This window comes from Mastacembelus armatus, chromosome 15 (genome assembly GCF_900324485.2).
Source record: "Mastacembelus armatus chromosome 15, fMasArm1.2, whole genome shotgun sequence".
NCBI lineage: Eukaryota > Metazoa > Chordata > Actinopteri > Synbranchiformes > Mastacembelidae > Mastacembelus > Mastacembelus armatus.
Window position 1 is genome coordinate 14,026,585 of NC_046647.1, and position 22,593 is coordinate 14,049,177.

Here is a 22,593-nt window from a genome sequence, read left to right on the forward strand (position 1 = left end):
CTCCTGCCGTTGTTCATTCTATTCATTCTCTTTGCAGTCTCCTTTTGTAAGATCTGATCAAACAATGATAATGAAAAGCAGTAACTGTGTCCAGACATGCTTAACTATCTCAGATATGAGATCGCGTGTCCGTTGTCATTTTGAGGTCTCTGAGGTTTCTCCCTCAGTTTCGTTTTTTGTTTAGTGAAGTCGTTTCTTCTTGGAATCAGCGTAAAGAAAAAGAGTGTCACTGGTTAGAAATTAAAACCTTTTGAGGTCAATGTGATTAGTTAAGCCTGCCGGTCCTCTCATCAGTGAGCCTGATTATTTCTAAGTTGGCTAATATCTCACTAACAGGCTACACTTAGAACCTTTAAAACAACAGATATAAACAGCAAAATAACACCCATGCACACATACAAACATGAGGTAGAAGGGCAATTTATTCCTGAAAATCACTGGTTAACAATATTTTGCTCATATATTAAACACCAGCCTTTTCAGACTTTTCAATTGTATCAGTCCTGTTCACACTAACTCACCATTTGTTCTCGCTGATGTTGCTGTTGCTGTAGCTGTTGACACTGTAATGTGAGCTGTGCAATGGTCTTGTCTCGACTTCTCAGCTGCTCTCTGAGCACCTGCACTTCCTTAATCAGCTCCTCCAACTAAACCACCCACCCACACCCACACACACACACACCCACACACACACACACACACACACACACACACACACACACAATATATTGTAGTAGCAGAAAACTGCCTCAGTTCAAACTGGAGAAATACACTGTATATAGAGCATATCTAGTCAATCACAGCTGTAAACTTCAAGTGTACCTGTGAGGCAGTGGTATTGTCTTCAGTCTCCTCAGGAACATCTGTTAGAGACTCTGTATCCTCAAGCTGGAAACAAACAAAACACACACATGCATACAAGAATGAGCACACACACACAGACACAGAGTACACAGTGAGCTGGATCAATGACAACTGCCCTAGGCTTGCCTCAAGAGCAATATTTTGCTATAGTGGAATAATTTTACTCTTTAGCACATGCACTCTCCAGCCCTGAACTGTCAGCCACCAATGTTAGATACCCAGAGGCTGAGTATGTTTTTGAAGGTTCAATACATTTATTTCGACTACAAAAAATGTTCTCATTTTAGAGGCTGTTTAAGTAAGTGCAGGGCTTCCTTATTTTTTCCCAAAGCAGGTCAAGATCTAAACATGTGTAGCCAGAATATCAATTGCACCACAACAAGAGTTACAAAAGGTATTTAATTTACTAAAATGGAAAAGGAACATGAATTTTTTTGTTTGAAAAGCTGGAATTAGCAAAAGTTCAGCGATTACAAATGATAAAATTGACGGAATTCTCATTAAGTGGAAATTATGAAATTGTTGTTGATAAATACCTTATCACTACATTACTCCATATTCCACCTACTCCTTGTTCAAGGTCAGATAGACTAATGAAATTTGAACCAGACTGGTTAAACAGAGTTGTGCCAGACATCTGGCTGTTACTACAACAAAGCAAAGATTAATTAGAAATCCACAAAGCCAGAGGCTCAGTGTACTACTGCCGCCTTGAGCTCACCATCGTACTAAAAACACACTATTAGGAACACAGTTACTAATGGGCCAACAGAAATATTTGCCCTGTTGAAACTATGCAGCCAAAGCATTTCCCTAATCATGCTGAGCACAATGGATACATCAAGAGGAGACATTTGATTTCAGTGTGAGCACGAATATCACTTTTGATGCTTCCAAGGTTAAATTGAGTCAAGGCATTCAAAATAATTCCATTTTACAGAATCTGCAGTATGAAGTGCTTTGCTTCATTGAATTTCTGGAATTTCTCAGATGGGGTTGTGTGTATATTCATCTTATATGTCAGCGCACATTCCTATATCTTTTATTTCTCTCCTCTCCTTCCCTGTCACCTGTTTTCTTCCCTCTAAATGGATTTCTCTATCTGACACAGTGTCTCTATTAAATGATCACTTTCACACCAGCACTGATACATGAATATAGATGCAAACAAATTTACACACAAAGAGAAGGAAACTCACAGCATTAGAGGATGACAAACATAAAAGGTTACAGAATTTTCTGTCACGAAGCAGTGCATACTAACACATACTCTATTGTGTGAGGGTGCTGTTGTGTAGCATTGTATGTACACACATATGTGTAAGTGGGTCAAACCTGTAGCAACGTTTTGAGCTTCAGCAGCTGGTTCTTGAGTGAGCTACAGTCCTGAGTCATGTGCTCGAGTGTGAGTTCATCCAGCATCACCATGTAGCCACGCTGCCTGCCTTCAGAGGGGCTGGGCTGTGAAGAATTCCTTGAAGCCTTGAGAGCGTCATAATGCTGAAAGAAATGGGCCCTGACACAGACACATAGCCAGAAAGAGAGAAGAGCAGACAGTCGCGCAGACAAAATGACACTGGCTTTATTGTGTTTTAACATTTTTTCATTTCTGCTTTATACTTCTTTTCTGGCAACATTTCTTTAGCTTTAAAGCTCAACCAACCTGTTACCAGTGTAGAAGTGATCTGGTCCACTCCAGCGCTGGTGTTTACGCTGCTGCCCCTGCCGGCTGCCTCTCTCTGAGCGCTCAGTATGGGACATGTCAACATCTATAGAGGGAGAATTTACAGCATAGTGAACCAGAGTAAAGAAACTATAGTGCGTATCTGAAACAGAGAAGATCCAAGTGAGAGATAAAAATGCATAAACACAATGCTATCTGACCTGAAATTTAGTCAGTGTTTGTGATATACTGTAGATGCAGTAAGGATGCAGACAATAAAAGATCAAGAAAAGCACTTCTGTGTCTGCTTTGCTGAAGTGAAACGAGTACATCTGTGGCAGATAATGAGAAGTATTATGCAAATGTTTTCTTCCCTCTGCTTTTCTTTGCCTGTCTTTTACTACCATTCCAAGGTATACACACAAACTGCACAACGATGAGTCAATTTTTCATACTTTGTGATAATAAATACTGCTGTGTGTATTTTAAATACTCTATTCTAGGATATCTACATATAAATCGTGATCTGATCCATCTTGTTATCTATTTCTATTTGTGCTGTCTCAGCCACAAATGCAAACACGTACACACACACACACACACACACACACACACACACACACACACACACACAACAGGCCATTTCATTTTCAAAGAGGTAAAAGGACACAGTATTTGGCAACACTCAATAGCAAGTAGCACTGAAATGAACCATGACCACAACAAAATTGACAACTAACAGAGCATGACCGCCAGGAAATCAAAAAGACCCCTGACTTCTATGTGCCAGATAGTCTCTGGACTGAGAGAAAGAGGGGAAAAGAGGACAAGAAAAAGAAAGATAGGCAAATATTGAAAGTCCCAATTCGAGGAATTCAGTATTGGTGGTCCAAATACTTTACCAGAGTGTCACGACACAGCAGAGGAGCAGACTGCCTATTTTATACTGAACTGTTACATTCCAGGAAACTTGAGCACTCTAGCACTCACAGTAACTCCTTTCCAGTTCGGGAAACCTCTAAAATGTAACACAATGGGAATATATTCCAACTTGAAAAGAAATATCCAGAAAAACCAGACGCAGAATGGAGGGAAATGACTCCTTGTCCAGTCAGCTGGTGAGTAGTTAAAGGGCCAGTTAGAGAAAATCCACCCAGCTCCCACCCTGCCTGGTTCTGTCTTTGTTGACAGCCTTGTTTTTCTGGGAACTCCCTAGGAACTGGAACCAGAGAGAGAGTGCAGCTGAGTTGACTAGTTTGTGTCCAGCTGAAGTCACCAGCTGAAGCAGGCAAGGGTAAAAAGTGAAGGCCTCTCTTCTGTCAAGAGACCTGACAGCCGGATAAAAATACTACATCAAGGCCATCCTACTATCCTCAGTTTTCAAATCTATTCTCCTCTTCTCCTCTTCCTGTCTTGTGGCAGAGTAAGGGTCTCTTGAGGAGGAAGAAAACACCCTTCCCTACCCCACGTCCTAGGGCCTGCCCTGTGGGCTGGGACTAACTTTCTGTCTTGCTTTCACTCTGCCTCTCATGACACTAGCTCCAGCCATGACATAGAGAGCTATAAATATGGCCACTTCCCATAGAAGGAGTAGGAAGGGACGACACTCCACTTCACATTCCACTGGTGTGAACATTCCTCTCCCTCTCTCTTCCATTGTCTCAAAAACAAGATGTTCACTGTTTACTCACTAAATGATGATGATATCAGGGCTGTCACGGCCCCTCAGTATTGTATACCCAGTTGCAAGTTTATTAGGTACACCTAAACTAAAATGCAGTCTAATGCAGTCTACTACAATGGGAATCTAATAAATTCTACCTTCATGAAAGTTGTAATGGTCAGTTTTTGTTCAAGTGGTTTAGAGAGGTATTGATTCAATTTTATGGTTTCAGGATGTAGATTATGTGAGAGAAACATTAAAAGCGCCTATCACTGTAAGAAAACACAAGCTAACAACACCATAATCTACAGCTTCCAAAATGACCATGGTTGAATCAATACCTATCTAAAACAGTTTCAGCAAAAGCTAAACATTATGGCATAATTTAGTGTGTAGATGCCATATTAGACCGCATTAGCTTTAGCACTGTCTAAACTGCTAATGTACATTTATGTATGAATAGATGTGCCCATCTAAACGCTTGTATGTGCCCATGGGAATGGCCACATGGCAACATACTGTATGTGCCCATTGTACCTTCCATGTTGTGCTAAAAGACAGCCTTGTTTGTAGAGTCCATGGCTGTCAGCAGACAGTCAACTAGTGCATTAAATGCATTAGCCATGAATGGTACTTTGAGATGCATGACTTCAGGTCAGCCAAGAGACAATACACTACTTTGAATTCATTATATTGCTACCTGACCAATCATCAAAACAAATATAACTTGCTAATAATGTGATCTGATTACCCTTAACAGAAACAAGATATTTACTCCGTTTTTTTAAGAATGGTGCGTGAATACATTTACAATGTCCAACTGTGAGACAAAGAAAATGCCTTCAAAAGATATTATATCAAGGTTGGAGTGAGTGATGTGATGTGTGAAAATTAAGCTATTAACATAATTATGGTAACACCATACTGCTGCTGTCACAACCATCAAGTGTAAACTCTGTTCCTACTAGACCTGTATATGTACTGGACTTGTGCTGTTACCATATGCAAGTGTGTGCGCATCTGTTCATATAAACAAAGCCAGACAGCTAAATACTTCTCCAGGTCAGCTACCTAGCTGTCATTCAAAGCCAGTGTGTGGTGGTGGAGGAGTTGTAATTTAATCACTGTTCAGCAACCAAATATTAAAAGAGTAACTGAACATAATAGACAACAAGGTGTCCATTAAAAGATTTTAATGGATGTTGCAAAGGCAAATCGACAGCCCAAGGCAAGAGAGAATTCGATTTATTCAAGCCATTATACGCCATAGAGAGATATTGCTGGAAATAGAAAGCTCAGTCCATGGTAATGCATTAATTTACAATTATGATCAGAACAGTTTTGCTGGAGGTTTCTACTTATACAAAAATAATGGACAACCTCCAGCCATTGAAGCTAAAGCCTTTGTCATGGCCATAGAATAACCTCAAATATTTAAATCCTTTCTACTATAAGTGAAATCACATACCATGTTATGTGTGTGTGTGTGTGTGTGTGTGTGTGCGTGTGTGCTGACCATGCAAAGCATCCTCTGGGAGGTCCACATCCAGCATGAGGTCATCATCATCCAAGTCACCACTGCCTGGAGTGTTGAGGTTGTTCAGGATATCCTGAGAACCACAAAAACCAAGGTAGGTAACACTCACATCATTAAAAGTCATTAGATAACATTATAGACACATTATGAGTGCATTAGAGCCATTATATCATTTTGTCTCTGGGTAAAAATGTGTTTGCTCTGCTAGAAGAGAAATATCTACATATCAGGGAACAGGTAGATATAATGCTGCATAGATTCAGAAACAATCAAAACACACAATACATAACAGCACATGTAAATAGATGCAGTCTTAGCCTACGGCCTTAGAGAGACATTTTGTATGACACATCATTTTGTTTATGTAAATTGTGTGTATATACATGAACCCAACACGAACACCTCCAATTAGCCAGAAATGGATTTTCACATATCCCTGCTAAATCTTGTTTTGACATAAATCAGGATCCCTCTGGCCTTTGCCATTAACATTGTCTTCCAGCACCACAAAAACAGCTTTTTGTTGCTGTGCACAAACATAAACTATGAAATACAACAACCTTTCAATGTCAGCACGCAGAGCTTTAATTTATGCTGTGATATACTCTTGTTTGTGGCTACATACATGAGCAAGAACTGGACACAACAGCAAGAACAAATCTACAATATAAAGTAATGTTATTATTATGTAATTTTACTATACATGCACAATGCTTTCATTTATATTATATATATAATAGCGTGCCACACAGTACTTCTTCAATTATTGTGAATACAAACATTTTCAATATGATGAATAAATTATTTCATTTGATTGTTTACTTTTATTTTATATTCCATTATTTTCAACATGAATAGTTTAATTCCGGTTCACATGCGGCTCACTCCAACAGCACAATAGGAGGAAGACCCACTTATTCCATACATCAAGCCACAGATAACAGGGCAGGATTCAGAGAGTGTATTGCTCAATTATGAATGATAATAAAGACTTTTAAAGCCCAACAAACACACCTCTCATAGCTGCCCTGGAATATGCAGCTAGTCTGGCTGCTGTGTTGCTGTCTACCAAATAATTCAAAGCACACCCAAAAGTAAAGGAATGAATCAATAGTTCAAAGCTTTATTTTTCAAGGCAATTTTGTGCTTCACCAAACTAAACTGACAGGGCTTTGAATAGACAACACAAGCATAAAATTACTCATTACTGAAAATCTAATGTGTTGCATGATAACCGAATGATACTCAGTGCTTCAGACTTTATAAGGAAGGAATAATGAAGGAAATACAATAAACAAAACATACGGCAGTATTGCAACATACTATCAGCAAAGATTTAGGTGGAATCTTTGTGGTCTGAGTCCATGAACTGACCAACCTTTATTCTCTCTCCTCCTCTGTCCTCAGATTTCTGTTTCCTTTTCCACCTCCACCCTGTTGTTTTCTTGTATCTAACCCTATAACTCCCACCCTCTTAATATAGCCTAAACACCCCAATGGAAGAAAAAAACACCATCATACACTTATTTAAATAGAGTAGTTTAACTGCAAATGGTGCTTTCTTTTTCAAGAACAGTCTGCTCTACAATCTGACAGTTGAATTGTTAGTGAGGGACTGCTTGCTCTGAGGGACTGCTTTAACACCACAGTGTGGACCGAGCTCTATGGCCCACATGGGGAGGACGTCAACACCATCACAGACTGCATCACGAACTATATAAACTTTTGCTTTGAAAACACGGTACCCTCCCGGACGGTTCGGTGTTTTCCAAATAGCAAGCCATGGATTACCCCTGATATCAAAGCTCTCCTGAAGGAGAAGAAGAGAGCTTTCAGATCAGGGAACGAGGAGGAGCTGAGGACTTTACAAAAGGAGCTGAGGAGGAAGATCAGAGAGGGGAAGGCCAGCTACAGGAGGAAGATGGAGGAACAGCTGCAGCAGCAGAACATCAGTGGGGTGTGGCGGAGCCTAAAGACCATCTCAGGCTTCAAGGCACTCCATGCCCAGGCTGAGGGGGATCTGCAGTGGGTTAACAATCTAAATCTGCATTTCCTTAGGTTTGATCAATCACCCTCTCCTCCCTGGCACTCTGCTGTGTACTGTACTTACAGTTGCAACAACACAATTTCCCCATTGCAGGACAAATAAAGGTTTTCTTATCTTATCTTATATCCTAGCCATCAAAACAACATTATGATGAAGTGGTGAGGTTTAAGTACATCTTTCCTTAGCTGGAGACATTTTAAACCTGGAACCTTTCAGCTTTCTGACACTTCACCTGTGTATGTGTCTTAAAAAGACCTGTAGCCTCTGTGGAATACACTAGCCACACGACAAAAGCAGCAGCTGTGAGTACGACCCAGTATTTGTTCAGAGTATTGATGCACACTGACAAAACTCACACCTCAGTGCAAAATCACACATTTAGAAGTGTAAATGAAAAAACAACTCTAAGAGAGGCTTTTAAAAACCCCTCAGTTCAAACTCCTTCATGTAAAGCCCGAGCAGTTATGGAGCCGCTGTTGAGAGCTGCAATTAAAATTGAAATTTAATCATTTCAGTCAGAAGGACAACACTGGAACTTTGTGTGTTGTTTTATATAATTTCACCATAGTAGAAATTTTGTGTAACAATTTCATCACAGTTGTTCATGATGTGAAAAACCTCAGATGAAGACAGTAAACACATGTGGTTCAGTGCATCACAAGTTTCTGTTCAGTCACTGATACAGACATGTAGCGAAGTGTCTGAATGATGAGTGATGTACAATCACAACATATTACAGTATCACCAGTATCATGGTATAGCTGTTACTGTGGGAACTGTATTGCAATTTTATTGTACTGAGTTGCATGTGAGATTTAACATCAAACTCTAATAGGATGCTGTAGCCCTTTCTTTGTCCCCAGCTCTGTTTCTTGCCTCACTGCATCTCAGTCCTTCACAATACATGGACACGTGTTTTATCATTGAAAGCAGTGGAAGCTACTGATTACATGAATACCACAGCTGTACATGTTTATTAAAGGACTGCGACACAGCGATGCTAGAAAGAGAGAGTGGGTGAACAAGGACATTTTAGAGGAGTTTGAAGAGACTAAGTTGCATTCTTACATTTCTTCAACATACTGTGCACACATGAGGAATATGTGACTCAGTGCCTTGCTCAAGGACACTTAATGTGGACACAAGGAGCCCTGGACTAAACCATCACAACCCTAATAATGTCCAACCTGCTCCAGCACCTGCATTATATAATAGCCGTCCTTCATCATGCAGTACTGTGCTATACCCTGCAGTGTATCAGTTCTAAAAAAATTACAAAACCACTCAATGCTAGATTATTTTTGTATCTTTTCTTTAATTCAGCATTATCCCTGACTTCCTCTCTGGATAATCTCTCAGTAGAAGACGAGTGAGTCAGTTTGAGCGTGTGTAGATGTTGTGGATCGAATGAACTGTATGTCCCGTTGTCCACATGTCTTCACACAGTCTGAAGGTTGTCATCTATGAGAGCAAACCACAAACTGGAAAGAACACAGGCTTAGGTCAGCTACTAAAATTACATAACTGTAAATGTTTCAGTAGGAACATTCAGCATGTTTTGTGCATCTATGTCTAATTTTACTCTGAGTAAGTGTTGCTGAGCAAGCTGTTGAACAACTCCCTGCTACAGTGGTGTGGTGGTGTGTTTCTGTGTAGCTGCTGTACATGTTGTCACTAGGCAATAATAATTACACTTGTAGTGATACATGATTTTGACACAACATGCACAGTTCTGATGTATTTTAGACACCCTGAAGTCTTCCGTCAATCCGAACCCTGCAGCGTGAGCAGCATTCAGAATCTGAGTGGAAGGCCTTCTAAAGTCGTCTGTTCACACACTCTGCTCCCACCGTAACATCAGCTGCATCTTCAAACTAACATAGCTAAATCAAACACTGATTAAGGCCTTCAAATCACTGGGAAAGTTTTGAGACTGAACTTCTTACTTTGACAGTTTACCCTTAAATGACCCAGGCTTTTGAATGACAGACTTGCAAAGTGAAATACAAGCTCATTACACAGACCTTAATTCTACACATTGCTTTCTTCGAAAGTATCTTTTTTGGGATTGCTGGTAGACATTGGGTTTTCGTGGCTTGAATGTAAATCCTGGCACACAATCAGGCAAAAAGGCTAAGTAGGCAGCTCATTTTCAGTTCAATCAAACAACCCCACAAAACCACAAACTTCAGCTTTAGATAAGCGTGTGAGATCAATAAGTGCCAGGAGAAGTTTTTGGACTGACTGTACCGCTTCTTTTTACTTCTTCTCAGACATCTGATTTTCTCTTTTCTTTTGTCTCACATGAAGTAAGCTGTTCTTTTCAACCCAGTAGTCTATTAGTTTCTAATTAAATCTTAGTTGAGCTACTCTATCAGTAAGGAGGACTAAATATCAAACATATCTTTCTTCAGGAGGATCATAATTTTTTTAAGGTCTAATACTTTCCAAAATATGTACTAAATACTCCAATTTCTACTTTAAAGCTAAAATAATGAATTGATTGGGTTGAGATTCAAGAGTCTTTATTGTCATTGTACAAACATATAACAGGTGATGTGCCCCTATTTAACATTTATAATCACTCTGTAAACATTATTAAATAGTTTCTAACACACTGTAATGTAATTATATTGTAGTTTTGATGGTTCTGTTGGGTTTTGCTATGAACAAGCAAATATTCAGATGGGGAAACAGCAGCAGCACAGAGGAGGAGCACAGAGTAAAACCATTTAATAAGTGATGGCAGCTAGAGAAGAGAGTAAAATAGAGCTTGAGAACACTCAAATCAGCAGTATTTTTCCCCAGCTTTATCTTTTCCCCATTACATTTGGTGCCCAAGATGTGTCGACAAAATAACAATATGCTGTCTGTGCCAAGGTGTATAGTGTACCTGGATATACAGCTACACTATATTCATCTACTGGTTTGATGAAAAAAATAACCTTCGACATAAAAAAATTAGAAACTAAAATAAGCTTTGAAGACACAGACCTGTTGGACTCAAGCTGTTCACGTTCACACATTGTTGCATTGTTTAAAGAGATAAACCCAATTTGAAAAGTGTCTGTCCAGTTTAGTTATTGCTGTTACACTACTAAAACACTTACACTGTACTTTATTTTTCATACAGTATTTTTCTTTTTTTTTAATTTATACAGATTATAGAATGTAATTGATGTTAAAAAAAGTGAAATAATGGAAATGGTTATGTATCATGCCTTTATTTACCTTCGTTTTTTAATCTATTGTAAGAGAGAACAAAAACACAAGATGAACAGAAACAACACACTTAAAGAGTAAAGCTATAGACAGTAATTATTTGCCAGTGATGCAAATCTCATAGTTGCAAATGCAGTTATTAAAAAGTGGTATAACTGTTACAATTTACTGAACTAAACACTCTCTCTTTCCTTGCACACAAGACCTAACATAATGAAGAGCTAGGTCGCCTACAGAAAATGAGGGAAAAAAAGTCCAACTACCCATGACAGACTATATATTAAATTACAATTTAAAATATGATAAGGACCATGAAATGCAAATGTGAATATTGAACTGTTGAACTGAACAGGGAAACGTTCAAAAATGCAAGATGAAAGTGCTTCAAATGTCAGTAGTGGATACCTGAGTGATACCTGAAACTACTCACAGGTGTTTTCTAAAAGCTTTTAATGACATGATTACTGATATACTGAATCAACAAATTTATAAACATTTGCTGAGAAATGTAACGTAAAGAAAATGCTCGTCTTGCAACCCATCCATCCATCCTTCATCTGCCCCTTACCCTGGAACATTCAGTGTAAAGAGGCGAAAGACGGGAACACGCTGAACAGTCACCAGTCCATCACAGTGCTGACACTGAAATTCACACTCAAACTCACACCTACTGGTAATTTAGAGTCACCAGTAAGCCTAAGCCTGTCTTTGGACTGTGGGTGGAAGCCATAGTACTTTATCAGTGGTTTATCAGAACCAGTTTCTGTCCCTCCCCACTCAACTCTCATCTGAGATGGTATCTTATAACGATGCCTGCCTTTCCCACTGCTGATTACCTGGATCAGGCAGGTTCAGTCAATCAGAAGCTGGAAGGTACCAATTCACTATGTCTTCCCTAACTCCACCCTCATCTGAAATGGTATCTTCAGTTTCTGATTGACTGAACACACCTGATTCAGGTCACCAGCAGTAAGGTAGGACAGCTGGAACAGTTCCAACGCAGTGCCCCCCCCCCCCAAAAAAAAGAACAGGGTTGCCCTCTCCTGGACTATAAGGTGGGGCATTTATATAATAATATATGTATTATGCATCAAATAATTTCCTTTTTGGCTATTACTCAAATCTATTTGACACTTCAGGTTATACACTTATATAAATTCAATCTAAAAAGAAACTGTAGTGTCAGATTATGCTATATGTTTTCACCTCACTCAATGATACAGCAGAGCGATTGTTGCAGTAAAACATGGAGCAGCCATTAAAGCTGATGGTGAATAAAATGATTATACGTATTCAACCCAATCTTCTTTTCTCAGGAGGGGGCTCAATGAGCAGCCAATTTAAGATTTTCAGTATGTGATCGCCAGTTAAGTGACAAAGTGGTTCTAAAATCAGCGTGGTCATGATCTGTGGTAAAATAAAAGGTCACAGTTGTGGTTGGAAACTAAATTGAGTCATCACTGATAATGACACAAGTACAGGCTGTAATTTTAGGAATGACTCAGACCACTGTCATAACAAGCCAGTCATTATGTGTGTGTGATGATCTCTGAAGAAGCACTGAATGCACCAAAAGAGGAATACACAAAACTACTGTTTATCTTAAAGGGCTGCTGTTGTCAATTTAAAATCAAGATAAACAAAAGCAGGTAAGATATAAACCTCATTAATGCTACAACGCAGCCGGTTCACTGGCAGCAGCTTCCACAAATGGCTAAGCACTCTGCAGACAAAAGGCTTAAGCACCTCACTCATTTAAACACTAATGAATTGACCTGTCTCAACCTGGCCCCACAAAAGTCTAAAATTAGAAGCAAAATAAATAAATCTGGGATGAGAGGCAGCAGTAACTCTGCAGCTTTGAGGAGCGAAAGGGAGGAACCAAAGGATTACAGAACCACCAGGAGTTCAGTGGGAAAACAGAAGGAAAAGGGGAGGGGGAGGCAAAATTTAATAAACATCTACATCTGCACATTAAAACTGCTAAAAAGAAAACGGCAAAAAAAAAGCACCCACTCAAGAGAAAAGGAGTAAGAATTTATACAATTATGAGAGGCAAAAGGTAAACATGCAGGCATTTTGCATTCAAGGCCTCATGCTGTGAGGGAGGTAATTTAAGTTAATTAAATAATCAGAATTTCAGTTCTTACAGAAACAGCTCCAACCACAAATCCACATTAGTATAAAATAAAGGTTGGCCAAACTAAATCTCAAAATTATTATTGTCATTTTAAAAGTGGCCAGTTAATGGTGATAATAATCCAATACTATGCAATATAATAATCCTGCAATACATATTATATATGAGAAGGTTAATAGAAGATTAATGCATTATTAATGTGTTGGGTAAGAATCTGGTAGAAATGTGTTGATTGTACTCCATGGCAAATTATAAGGTCATAGCCTATAATTTGGTAATCAATTTTATTATATATATACCTGGTATTCGGTAGCTGTTTGTATAGAGAGGCAAATACAGAGGAGTGACAAAATAGTAGCTATAATTAACAACACAATAGAAGCCAATAGCACAGCCCAGGACTGAACAAAAAAAAACAATACAAGCAAGGTTAAACGTAGTGCGCTAGTAATAAATTGCAGGAAGCATCTTTTAGTGAATTCACAGTATTTCAACTTCAGCACTTGTTCTTGTCCTGTGCATTTGTGATTGATTGTGTATTGCCTGACAAAATAAAATAAGTAACCTCAAGTACTCCTAAATACTTTACGTTTAAACATAAATTGTGACCAGGTCTACTGATGCTGTTGCATTGCATGATAAATAGCATTGAGCCTGGGGAAACATTAACAGTCACTGTGAAAAGCGGCCCATCTCACAATGCCAATTTTGTAAAGCTGGTACTGTACTGTGCTGCATGGTGCATCATGGGAATGTTATTATGAGCTCAGGTAGCCCACTCCTTGATTTTGCACAGAGGTATATGAATGCAGATAGAGCCATATATAGCCAGAAAAATACTGACAAACACACAAAGCAGGAAGCAAGCACACATACATTGTGTTGTAAGGATGCATAGTGCCTCCAAGTGGACTGAGCACACCACTGCAATGATGAGGTTGTTTCCCCCATTTGTTTTGAGCCATGATTGAATGTCTTGCCTTTTTATATGTGATTAATATTGACAATTACCCTGGATTTCTATTCCTCCATCTCCTAATTCAGAGCAGGAGGCTTTCCAGAATCTTTATTCTCAGAGGGGCAAAACCATGAAAGGAGCTCTAATAACTATCTCCTGCTGCAAATGGTATTTTATTCAACTACCCTTCTGACAAATGTGATGCACATTGTTTGTTATCTTGACACTGGCATTACAAAGCACATATATATCATGCATAATGAATCCCCAAGAACTAGTAAACAATTTGGACACAGACACTGACAAAATGTTATTCATGATTTTCTTCTCCTCATTACATAAAACTATTTACTCGGTCAGCAAAGGAGAGACAGACATACGGATGGAGAGGAAATAGCCGAAAAAGGATAGGACAGAGAGAGCTCAGTGCATCCAATTACAGTAAGTGGGCTCATTTCCTCTAATCCAATAGCTCAGTTGAATATCTCAAAGGCAGATAGCCCACAGAGCTGTGAATCATTAAGTCTCCATCTCAATTTCTCTTTGTGGTTCCTCCCTTTTCCTCTTCACTCCCTCTTTCCCATAGCTCCCATTCACTCCACAGCCATCCTCAGACCTTTCCCTCTTGAATGGTGCAGTTTCAAAGTGTCGAGTACAATGACACTGAGCCACCTTTTTGCCGGTGGCAAATCCTCGCCATTCAATTTGACTGATAAATCAGAACCCATCCCTGACTTACAGCAAGGACTGTAACCGCTCCCTTCTTCTCTGACCCAAGATTTGCACCTCACTAGGAGATGTCATTGCCCATTTTGCATATGTTCAGAAAGGGAAGAGCTAAGAGGAATGATAACATGACACTAACAGTCCTTCAAAGTAATGCGAAGATTTTCTTTACATTTTATACAAAGATCGCAAACAACTTGCAAATATGTATTCTATCATTCCTCCAGATTTCTGGTGGTGTTGGACTTTGTTGCATTGGCTAGGAGCAGGGATGATGCCTGTCACTGATGCAACAACTCCTCCAGTTACACTGACAAGGTGTAACATCCTCCAGTTCAGCATAAAATAGTAGACCTCAGGCTGGTTTAGTATAGTGGAATAGAACCGAATCAGATTTTGGCTTCACATCTCTCCAGATGATCTTTGTTTCAATTACAACATTATGCAATACTATCATGTAAAACATTTATAGCCTAATCAATAAAACTGCAATAAACTCATGTGAAAAGCATCTTGTGCATCTGATCGCTTTGGGATCCTGTGTAGCACAATCAATAGAATGTATTTCTCCATGGAATGCTTAAAAATTTCTAGCTGGTATCTGACTACTCTCTAATGATATAATTCTATAAACAACTATAAAGCATTATTAGGTAGAATAGTGTATACACACAATAGTGAAAAACATGAGGTCTATTCTGCTATTGTGGAATAACACTTTGCCTTTTCTAATTATCTTCCACATGGTGACAAGTAATCACAGATGTTACACACACACACACATGCACACACACACGTACTCCTTAAGACGTAGTGAATGACTCTTAATCAGACACACATGGCTCAACCACATGTACTGACAGCAGCGATCAACTCATACAGACAGAGCGTACACAAAGGACACACACAAGGCTCTCGCTAACTTTTCTTACTTCTCTGCTAGGGGGTAAAGATTCATTACAGTAACATAAACATATTCTATTTTTGGTGACTCAAAGCTTGTGTCAACATCACGTTAAAAGTAGTAAACACACAAGCCTTATTATATAATTTGTAATCCATCTTATTTTAAGCTGTTTACACATTCCTAAGATCTGGTGCCTTGGTACAGGAATTCAGAGAACCAAAGCAAGGCCAGCAATGTTATTAAAAAACAGTTGGTGGGCAGGTCAGCATTCCTCTCAGGCAGATAAAAGGCCTTGGCAAGAAACTGGCAGTGAACTGGCAGAGAACGCTACACAATTTTGCTTTTCTCTTCAGCCCGTGTTCTGCTTGTTTAATCCCTAATTATAAAAGGGCAGAGGAAATATTTTAAAGTATAACTGATTAATGGACTGCGGCAGTACAGTGTGACATGTTAAAAAGGCCTAGTGTTGTAACCAGGGACTAGCCTGATGCCTACAATTAGAGCATATGTCCTTGGTAATGGCTTAAAAGGATATTAGATAAGTAAGGTCAATTCAATTATTCAGTCTTCTCCCCGTTAATGTCAAAATCTATTACCATGCATTTATACTTACTTTCCACACATACCAATTCTTTCCATAACTGGCTACCTGCTTGCAGTGTGTTCTACATATCACATCACACTTTGCTGCATCAACTCTAAGTTTAGATTTCCATTCCAACTAATCACAGACCACAAGATAAATGTAAAGCTCATAATAATGCTGCATTCTTTTTCAGGTTTTATATATATATAAAGACTATAAATCCACAGTGTGGTAATGTTATTTTTAAAGGGAATCCAGACAACAGGTTCATTACATCCATAAAATACTTAGAGATTTAAAGATGATAAACACAGTCTATGTATGCCCAATGTTAAGGTGTCTACACAACAGCAATCTTTTGTATTATAGGTATTTTAGCATAGCGTAAATAATGTAATGTTGTTTAGGATTAAGTATACTAGGCTTAAAAAAAACGTATATTGTATCGTGGTGAAACCTAGATGTCTTCTGAGCTGAGCATTTGATGCATAAAGACCCATGAAAATGTTCAAAGAAGTCAATTTCTATAATGTGGATCAGATCACTCTAAAGGTCTTACAATCTTTACATTTGTTCCTAACCTCATTTTCTCTTAAAAAAAAATTCTTTGCTTGAAAATAAACCCACTTCTCAGTCTCACAAGCCTTATCTTTGCCAACCTTCAATCAGTTAAAGCTGCAGCAGATTTAAGTGTTCTCTGAAGTTTTTAGCCCTAGTAACAGTGTCTTCACTAAAGGGTTTTGGCTGCTATCCATCTTTCCCTTCCTGAAATGTGTAACAGAGCAATTTTTCAGTTGGCAAAAAATCAAGGAGTGGAGAGCATGACAGCTCATTGGCACAGACTGCAGCTTACTTTCTTACTTCAGTTTAATAAAAAATTAAGACATTCTAAGAGGTACAACTATTAAATAATTTATTATCAATTAGTCAATCAACATTAGATTTCTCACTATTAAGCTTGTAATTTATGTAACAGTGTGAATGAAGATTTTTCTTGAATTCTGTAATTATCTGAAGAAGAGGAACCAGCAGCAAATTTGATTTACTAAAGACTGTATTTTCAGTATGACAAATTAACATTTTATTTACATTGCACACAATCATTGGTATAAAAGCTGAAAAGCTGGAAACTGAGACTCACCATGCTGTTGAGCTCTGAGTCATCATAGCTGTCTAATGGATGAGTCCCAGGACCCCCAAGGGGTTCAAAACCCTCTTCATCCCACATGTAGGTTCCATCAGAGCTGTTGGAGGGTGACAGCTCCACGGATGAAGCCTGGGGAACATGACTCTGCTCAGGAGACAGCACTGGAGGTCCCTGTGAGTCCTGCATAGGGTTTTCGTCTTTATTTGCTGCAAATGATATATAAACACTGTGCTGAACAACTAACACAAATATAAAAAGTAAACTGAAATTCTTTCAAGTCAGTTGACTGACCTGCCAGTCCTATATTGTCCCAGTCCATGGTCTCATTGAGAACAATGTGCTGACAGGTTTGAAGAGTGCTAATTTTCCTGTTATCAGTCATGTCCCCATCACTAAGCACATCTTCCACACTGTCACAGTCATCCTGAAATTCTTCACTGGTGTCACCTCTGTCTAGTGATGAGACAGAAGATAAGGACATGTCCTCGAGAATCTCACCGGGTGCTTGGCCAGAGCTCTGCCTAAGTACAAGACTTCCTTCTCCTTTTCCTACCCCTCCATCTTGAGGGCTTCCTTCGCTGCCACTGTGAGAGTCTGCCTTGTCAGGCCCATCTGACACCTCAATATCTATTGCTATTCCTAATAGCCCTCCACACTCAGTAGCAGCTGAAGATCTGATATCTCCCTTGAGCTTACCTGGTAAAAGCAGCTTCTGCTGCTTGGTCTGCTCAGATCGGGCCAGCCTGCAGCCCAAAGTACCCTCACTGTTGCCCAGTGACTTGGTCAGTGCACATGTGGAAAGCATAGGTTTTTTCAGAGTGCTGGAAGTAGTGGGCACTGGAGAAATCAAGGGGGTAGACAGAGAGGGAAGGGTTGATGGGGTTATATTGCACTGAAGTCCGCCCAGTCCTCCACCTTGACCTCCTGAACCTCCAAGGCTGCTACTCAGGCTGCCAAGTCCTAAACCTCCTCTTCCATTGCTCAACTGAGGGGGTTTGAGAAAACTACTCCTGGGAGGCCGGAGCTGAGTGTTGACCAGAGGCTTGGCTAGCTCCACAGGCCGGTTAAAGGAAAAGGACCGTGTCATAGGCTGGTTTGTAGGTGAGGGAAGTTTGAAATGAGTGAAGCTGTTCGAACGCACCATGTTGTCCAGTGCTAGAGGCTTCAGGCCGTCACTGGATTGGGGGAGGCTGTCTTGAGAGCTGCTCCTGGGAGAAATGCAGCCTAATTTTGGCCTCACAATACGGGACTCTGACCCTGTTCGAGCAGCAATGCTGGAGCCACTATGAGCCATTTTAGGACCTCCATTCAGGGGGCTTTGGCCTAGCTTGGTACCTACTTTAGGACTCATCTTTGAGATTTGCTTGGGGATGGCCTTGGGGCTGGAGACAGCAACAGTCAAAGTACCTGAACGCTGTATTTTGGGAGTCCCTTGTGAGCCCTGTTTTACCTCCTTTGCCAACGAAGGAAGCTGCGTTGAAGCCTTGTCTTCAGCTCCATCCTTAGGACTGGTGGGGGTCGTGGGGCTGGGAGGAGTCACTTCCTCATCTCTCTTCCATTTCAAGGAAAAAGAAGAGGCACGGATCACACCATTTGGATGTGTTGTTGGATGAGCAGTTTTGCCATCCTGGGCAGGGGTTGTTGGCTGGGTGAGCCCATTGGACAAGGGGCTAGCACTACCAGTTGAGGAGCGTCCACCGAATTTAGGCAGTCTGGATACCATGGCAGACCTGATGGGTGTGTTTTCTTCCATTAAGCGCCAACAAAGGCATGGAGGAGCATGGGATCACACACAACAGGAGAAAGCCTAGGCAGAATGACAGAAAAAATGATTAGATATTAAGTGTACATGATTTAACTTCGTACATTGACAAGCATCTTTATAGGCTGATTCAGTCCTTTAAAACTCTTCATTAACACCTGTTGAACCACAGTGTTTCCTAATACTACGTAAAGAGATGAGAAAAAAAAAAAAACAACATACCAATATTGTGTCTTACAGTGTTACAGCCTTCATGTTATGTTTGAATGCACTGTGAGATGTTATGTATCTGAATGTCTTTATACATAAATACATACATACATATATAATGTCTTTAAGCACAAGTTTAAAATGTGCCTTCTTTTCATCTTATATGCTTTGTATATTTGACTAACTACTATTTGGTTCAAACTGTGCTTTACTGTCCAACTATCTACTATGTGCTTATTCCAAATAATGCTGATGCTATTATCTTACTTTCAGTAGTTTATATAGCACTGTCCTTCTGTTTCTGATAATTACATAATAAAAGCATTAATATGAGTCCTATTACGGGTTGTGTGAAAGAAAAAAGTCAAATGCAGTTGAGAAACACCAGCAAACACACACATGCACACATGCCCTAATATGTAATGATATTAGTTTTCTTCAGTGGAAAAATAATATAAAGGTTAGTCCTGTCCACCTGCAGTGGTTGCATGTCTGTCTCCTTTTCAAAGATAATTGGCTGTGAGGAGCATTACGGCTTAATCTGGCAGGCTTACAGGGTGACTTGAGACTTTGTCACGGCAAGTCTGTCCTGATGCTTTAACATGGCCACAAGAGAGAAATAAAAGCTAAATGAGTCTGTCTTTATGTGCTTGCATGGTTTAATAGCCAGACATTTCAATCACACATGTTAAATCTGGTGTTTCTGAACCTAATTGTAAGTAATTATGACTCTATTCAAAGCAAATTGCAAAAATTTGCATAAATCTAAATCTATTCTAACAGAATTGCTTGCTTGTTTTGTTATGAAAAAAAAACAGGTCATTCTCACACACAATCTCACAAAATAAAAGCATAAATGAAAAATACAGACAGGTCATTTTTGATAAGAAGTTAATAGAGTAATGAGCTTTAATGTTTTCAAAGAGTTTCACACATGACATGACCTGCAGCTGGCACTGGTTTTTGAGGCTATGTTGCCAACGTGCCTGGCCAACAAAAGAAGTGGCAAATGAATAGAAAACACCTGGGGTCCAAGGGGAAGCAGTGCCGGGAAGGTGGCCAGCATACTGTGAATACTGAATGAAGAATGTACAGTGTGTAAAGCCTATCAAGGGGGAGAACACAATGGATTTTCTTTCACTCATTGTTAGATTCATTCACTTCCAATCAGCCATGTGACAAGCTGTTCCTGCTGCACCTGTGTGCTACATCCATCTGGTTAGTGCTGGAAGATTATGAATTGAAAATTTACTAAAATCCAACAGCTGGCGCATTTAGCAGAAAGAAAATTCATCTGTATGAAGAACCAACGCACTTCCTAAAAACCATTGTTGCATTAAATTATATTATTACTCGCAATTCTTTAGAAACACCAAATGTATACAGTAGCCCAAATAGTTACACTGTGGACTGCTTGACAAACTGGCAGAAAAACACAAGGGCACATACTGAAGCAATAATCCACTGAAGTTTTGAAAAATGGTGGGGGAGGGGTGTTATCTTCCGATGTGGGTCTCCTATTCTGAAAAAAATTTTTAAAAAAACTCTACTACACTGCCCCATATTCCCATTCATGGACACATGCATCTACAAGCAAACAGACACATTTGCCACTGCCACAGAAGCATCTGGCAGTGGCACCATTCTAGTCTGTCTCATAAACACACATGGATTAAAACACAAAAACACAGTTACACACACAAAATCAGGTCAACATGTGCAGGGAGGGCAGCGAAAGCTTCTTTACCCCGGGAAGGAGTGGTAACTGTGTGTTGTCTCTATGTAGCTGTTAGATTAGGGGTTTTCACTATCGTCCGTGGCCCCACAACCTCTCAAGTTTCATTCATATCCAGAGTATCATACAGCAGCATACACTGCCGTGGCAAATGTTAATTCATCACCTCATTCCTCCCCCAGTAATATATATCTGTCTGATGTTTTTATTATTTATTTCAGCTTGTATTTACTTAAGTCACGTTAAAGAAATCCCATCTAAAACTTCTATTCTTACCATAACAGAGTTTTTCTTACAATTAATGGACAGCTACATGCGTACAGAGGTGCATTTAATGAAAAGTAATTGTTTAATATTAAGGTCTCAGCTTTAACTCATATATTTACTGCAGAGCAAATAATAAGGGAAATATACAAGGCCCAATAAGTGCCCTAAAATGATCCATCTTGTGTAATTATAAAAAGGAAGTTAAAAATCCAAATAAAATCAACAATAAAATGCTAACTGAATGACACACATTCAGAGGTAGGGCAGTAAACTGTGCGGGCCATCTGTCAAATGCTCATATCTGAAGGCCAGCCCCTCCCCCCAGAGCAAAGTACTGTAAATAAATATCCCAGAGCTTGAATAACATCAAGTACAAGGCCTGCACTAAAACCCACATTAACCAGTGCCAACAATGTGCCTTCTGTGGCTCTGCACTGAAAAGCAAACAACATATGAAACCCTGACACTGTAAAAGGAAAACAAAAGCAGACACAGCCATTATGAAGTCTGGGGTATATATATATATATATATAATGAAAACATAATGTTACAGGATAGGAAAAACATTTTCTCTACACTGCCATAAAGGGAGAAATCCTCCATCATGACTAACATCTAATATCAACCAGTACAGATGTTGTGTGCATGTGTGTGCATGTGTGTGTAGACAGGACAGACTAAGAGAAAACACAATCAAAGAAAAACCAGTAAGTGGGAGAGGGAGACAAATAGACACACAGAGAAGAGAAATGGGCAAAGAGAGACAGACATCTGCTGTTAAATAGATTTGGAATGGGAGAGACAGTGACAGAAGACTTCAAGCCGACTTTTTCCACAGAAAGGTCTTCCACAAGACCTGCAACGTAGCATTTCAGCAGTAATCCCTGTGCATAAAATGAGCAGAAAGTGAGATGACATCTTATCTTCCTCTCTGTCGTACTGGGAATGGGAGCGTTCTGTCTGCCAGTGAGGCTATTTGGCCTACTTCATTCCTGACTCAGCCAGACAGAGAGTTCCTGACAGAAATGCAGGAAGGCTGAAGAATCAGATCTGCAAGAGTAAGTTCATTTATTAGTCATCTGGCAAAGCTCTCACTTTTGAACTGCACATGCACACACACACACACACACACACACACTACAGAGACGCATTCTTCAGG

The 22,593-nt window shown here is 39.6% G+C and overlaps 1 protein-coding gene across 2 annotated transcripts in view; it reads right to left on the reverse strand.

The window, feature by feature from the left end:
• The window catches only part of ccser2a (coiled-coil serine-rich protein 2a), a 40,401-nt gene that overhangs the window by 15,404 nt on the left and 2,404 nt on the right, over positions 1–22,593 (reverse strand). For both annotated transcript variants that reach the window (XM_026308799.1, XM_026308800.2), the window contains exons 2-8: positions 17,752–19,267; positions 17,455–17,666; positions 5,707–5,800; positions 2,528–2,633; positions 2,200–2,380; positions 823–888; positions 522–647 (exon numbers count right to left, since the gene is read on the reverse strand). In XM_026308799.1, the coding sequence (XP_026164584.1) occupies positions 522–647; positions 823–888; positions 2,200–2,380; positions 2,528–2,633; positions 5,707–5,800; positions 17,455–17,666; positions 17,752–19,213 (2,247 nt within the window). In that variant the 5' untranslated portion in view covers positions 19,214–19,267. The remainder of the gene's footprint in view (positions 1–521; positions 648–822; positions 889–2,199; positions 2,381–2,527; positions 2,634–5,706; positions 5,801–17,454; positions 17,667–17,751; positions 19,268–22,593) is intronic.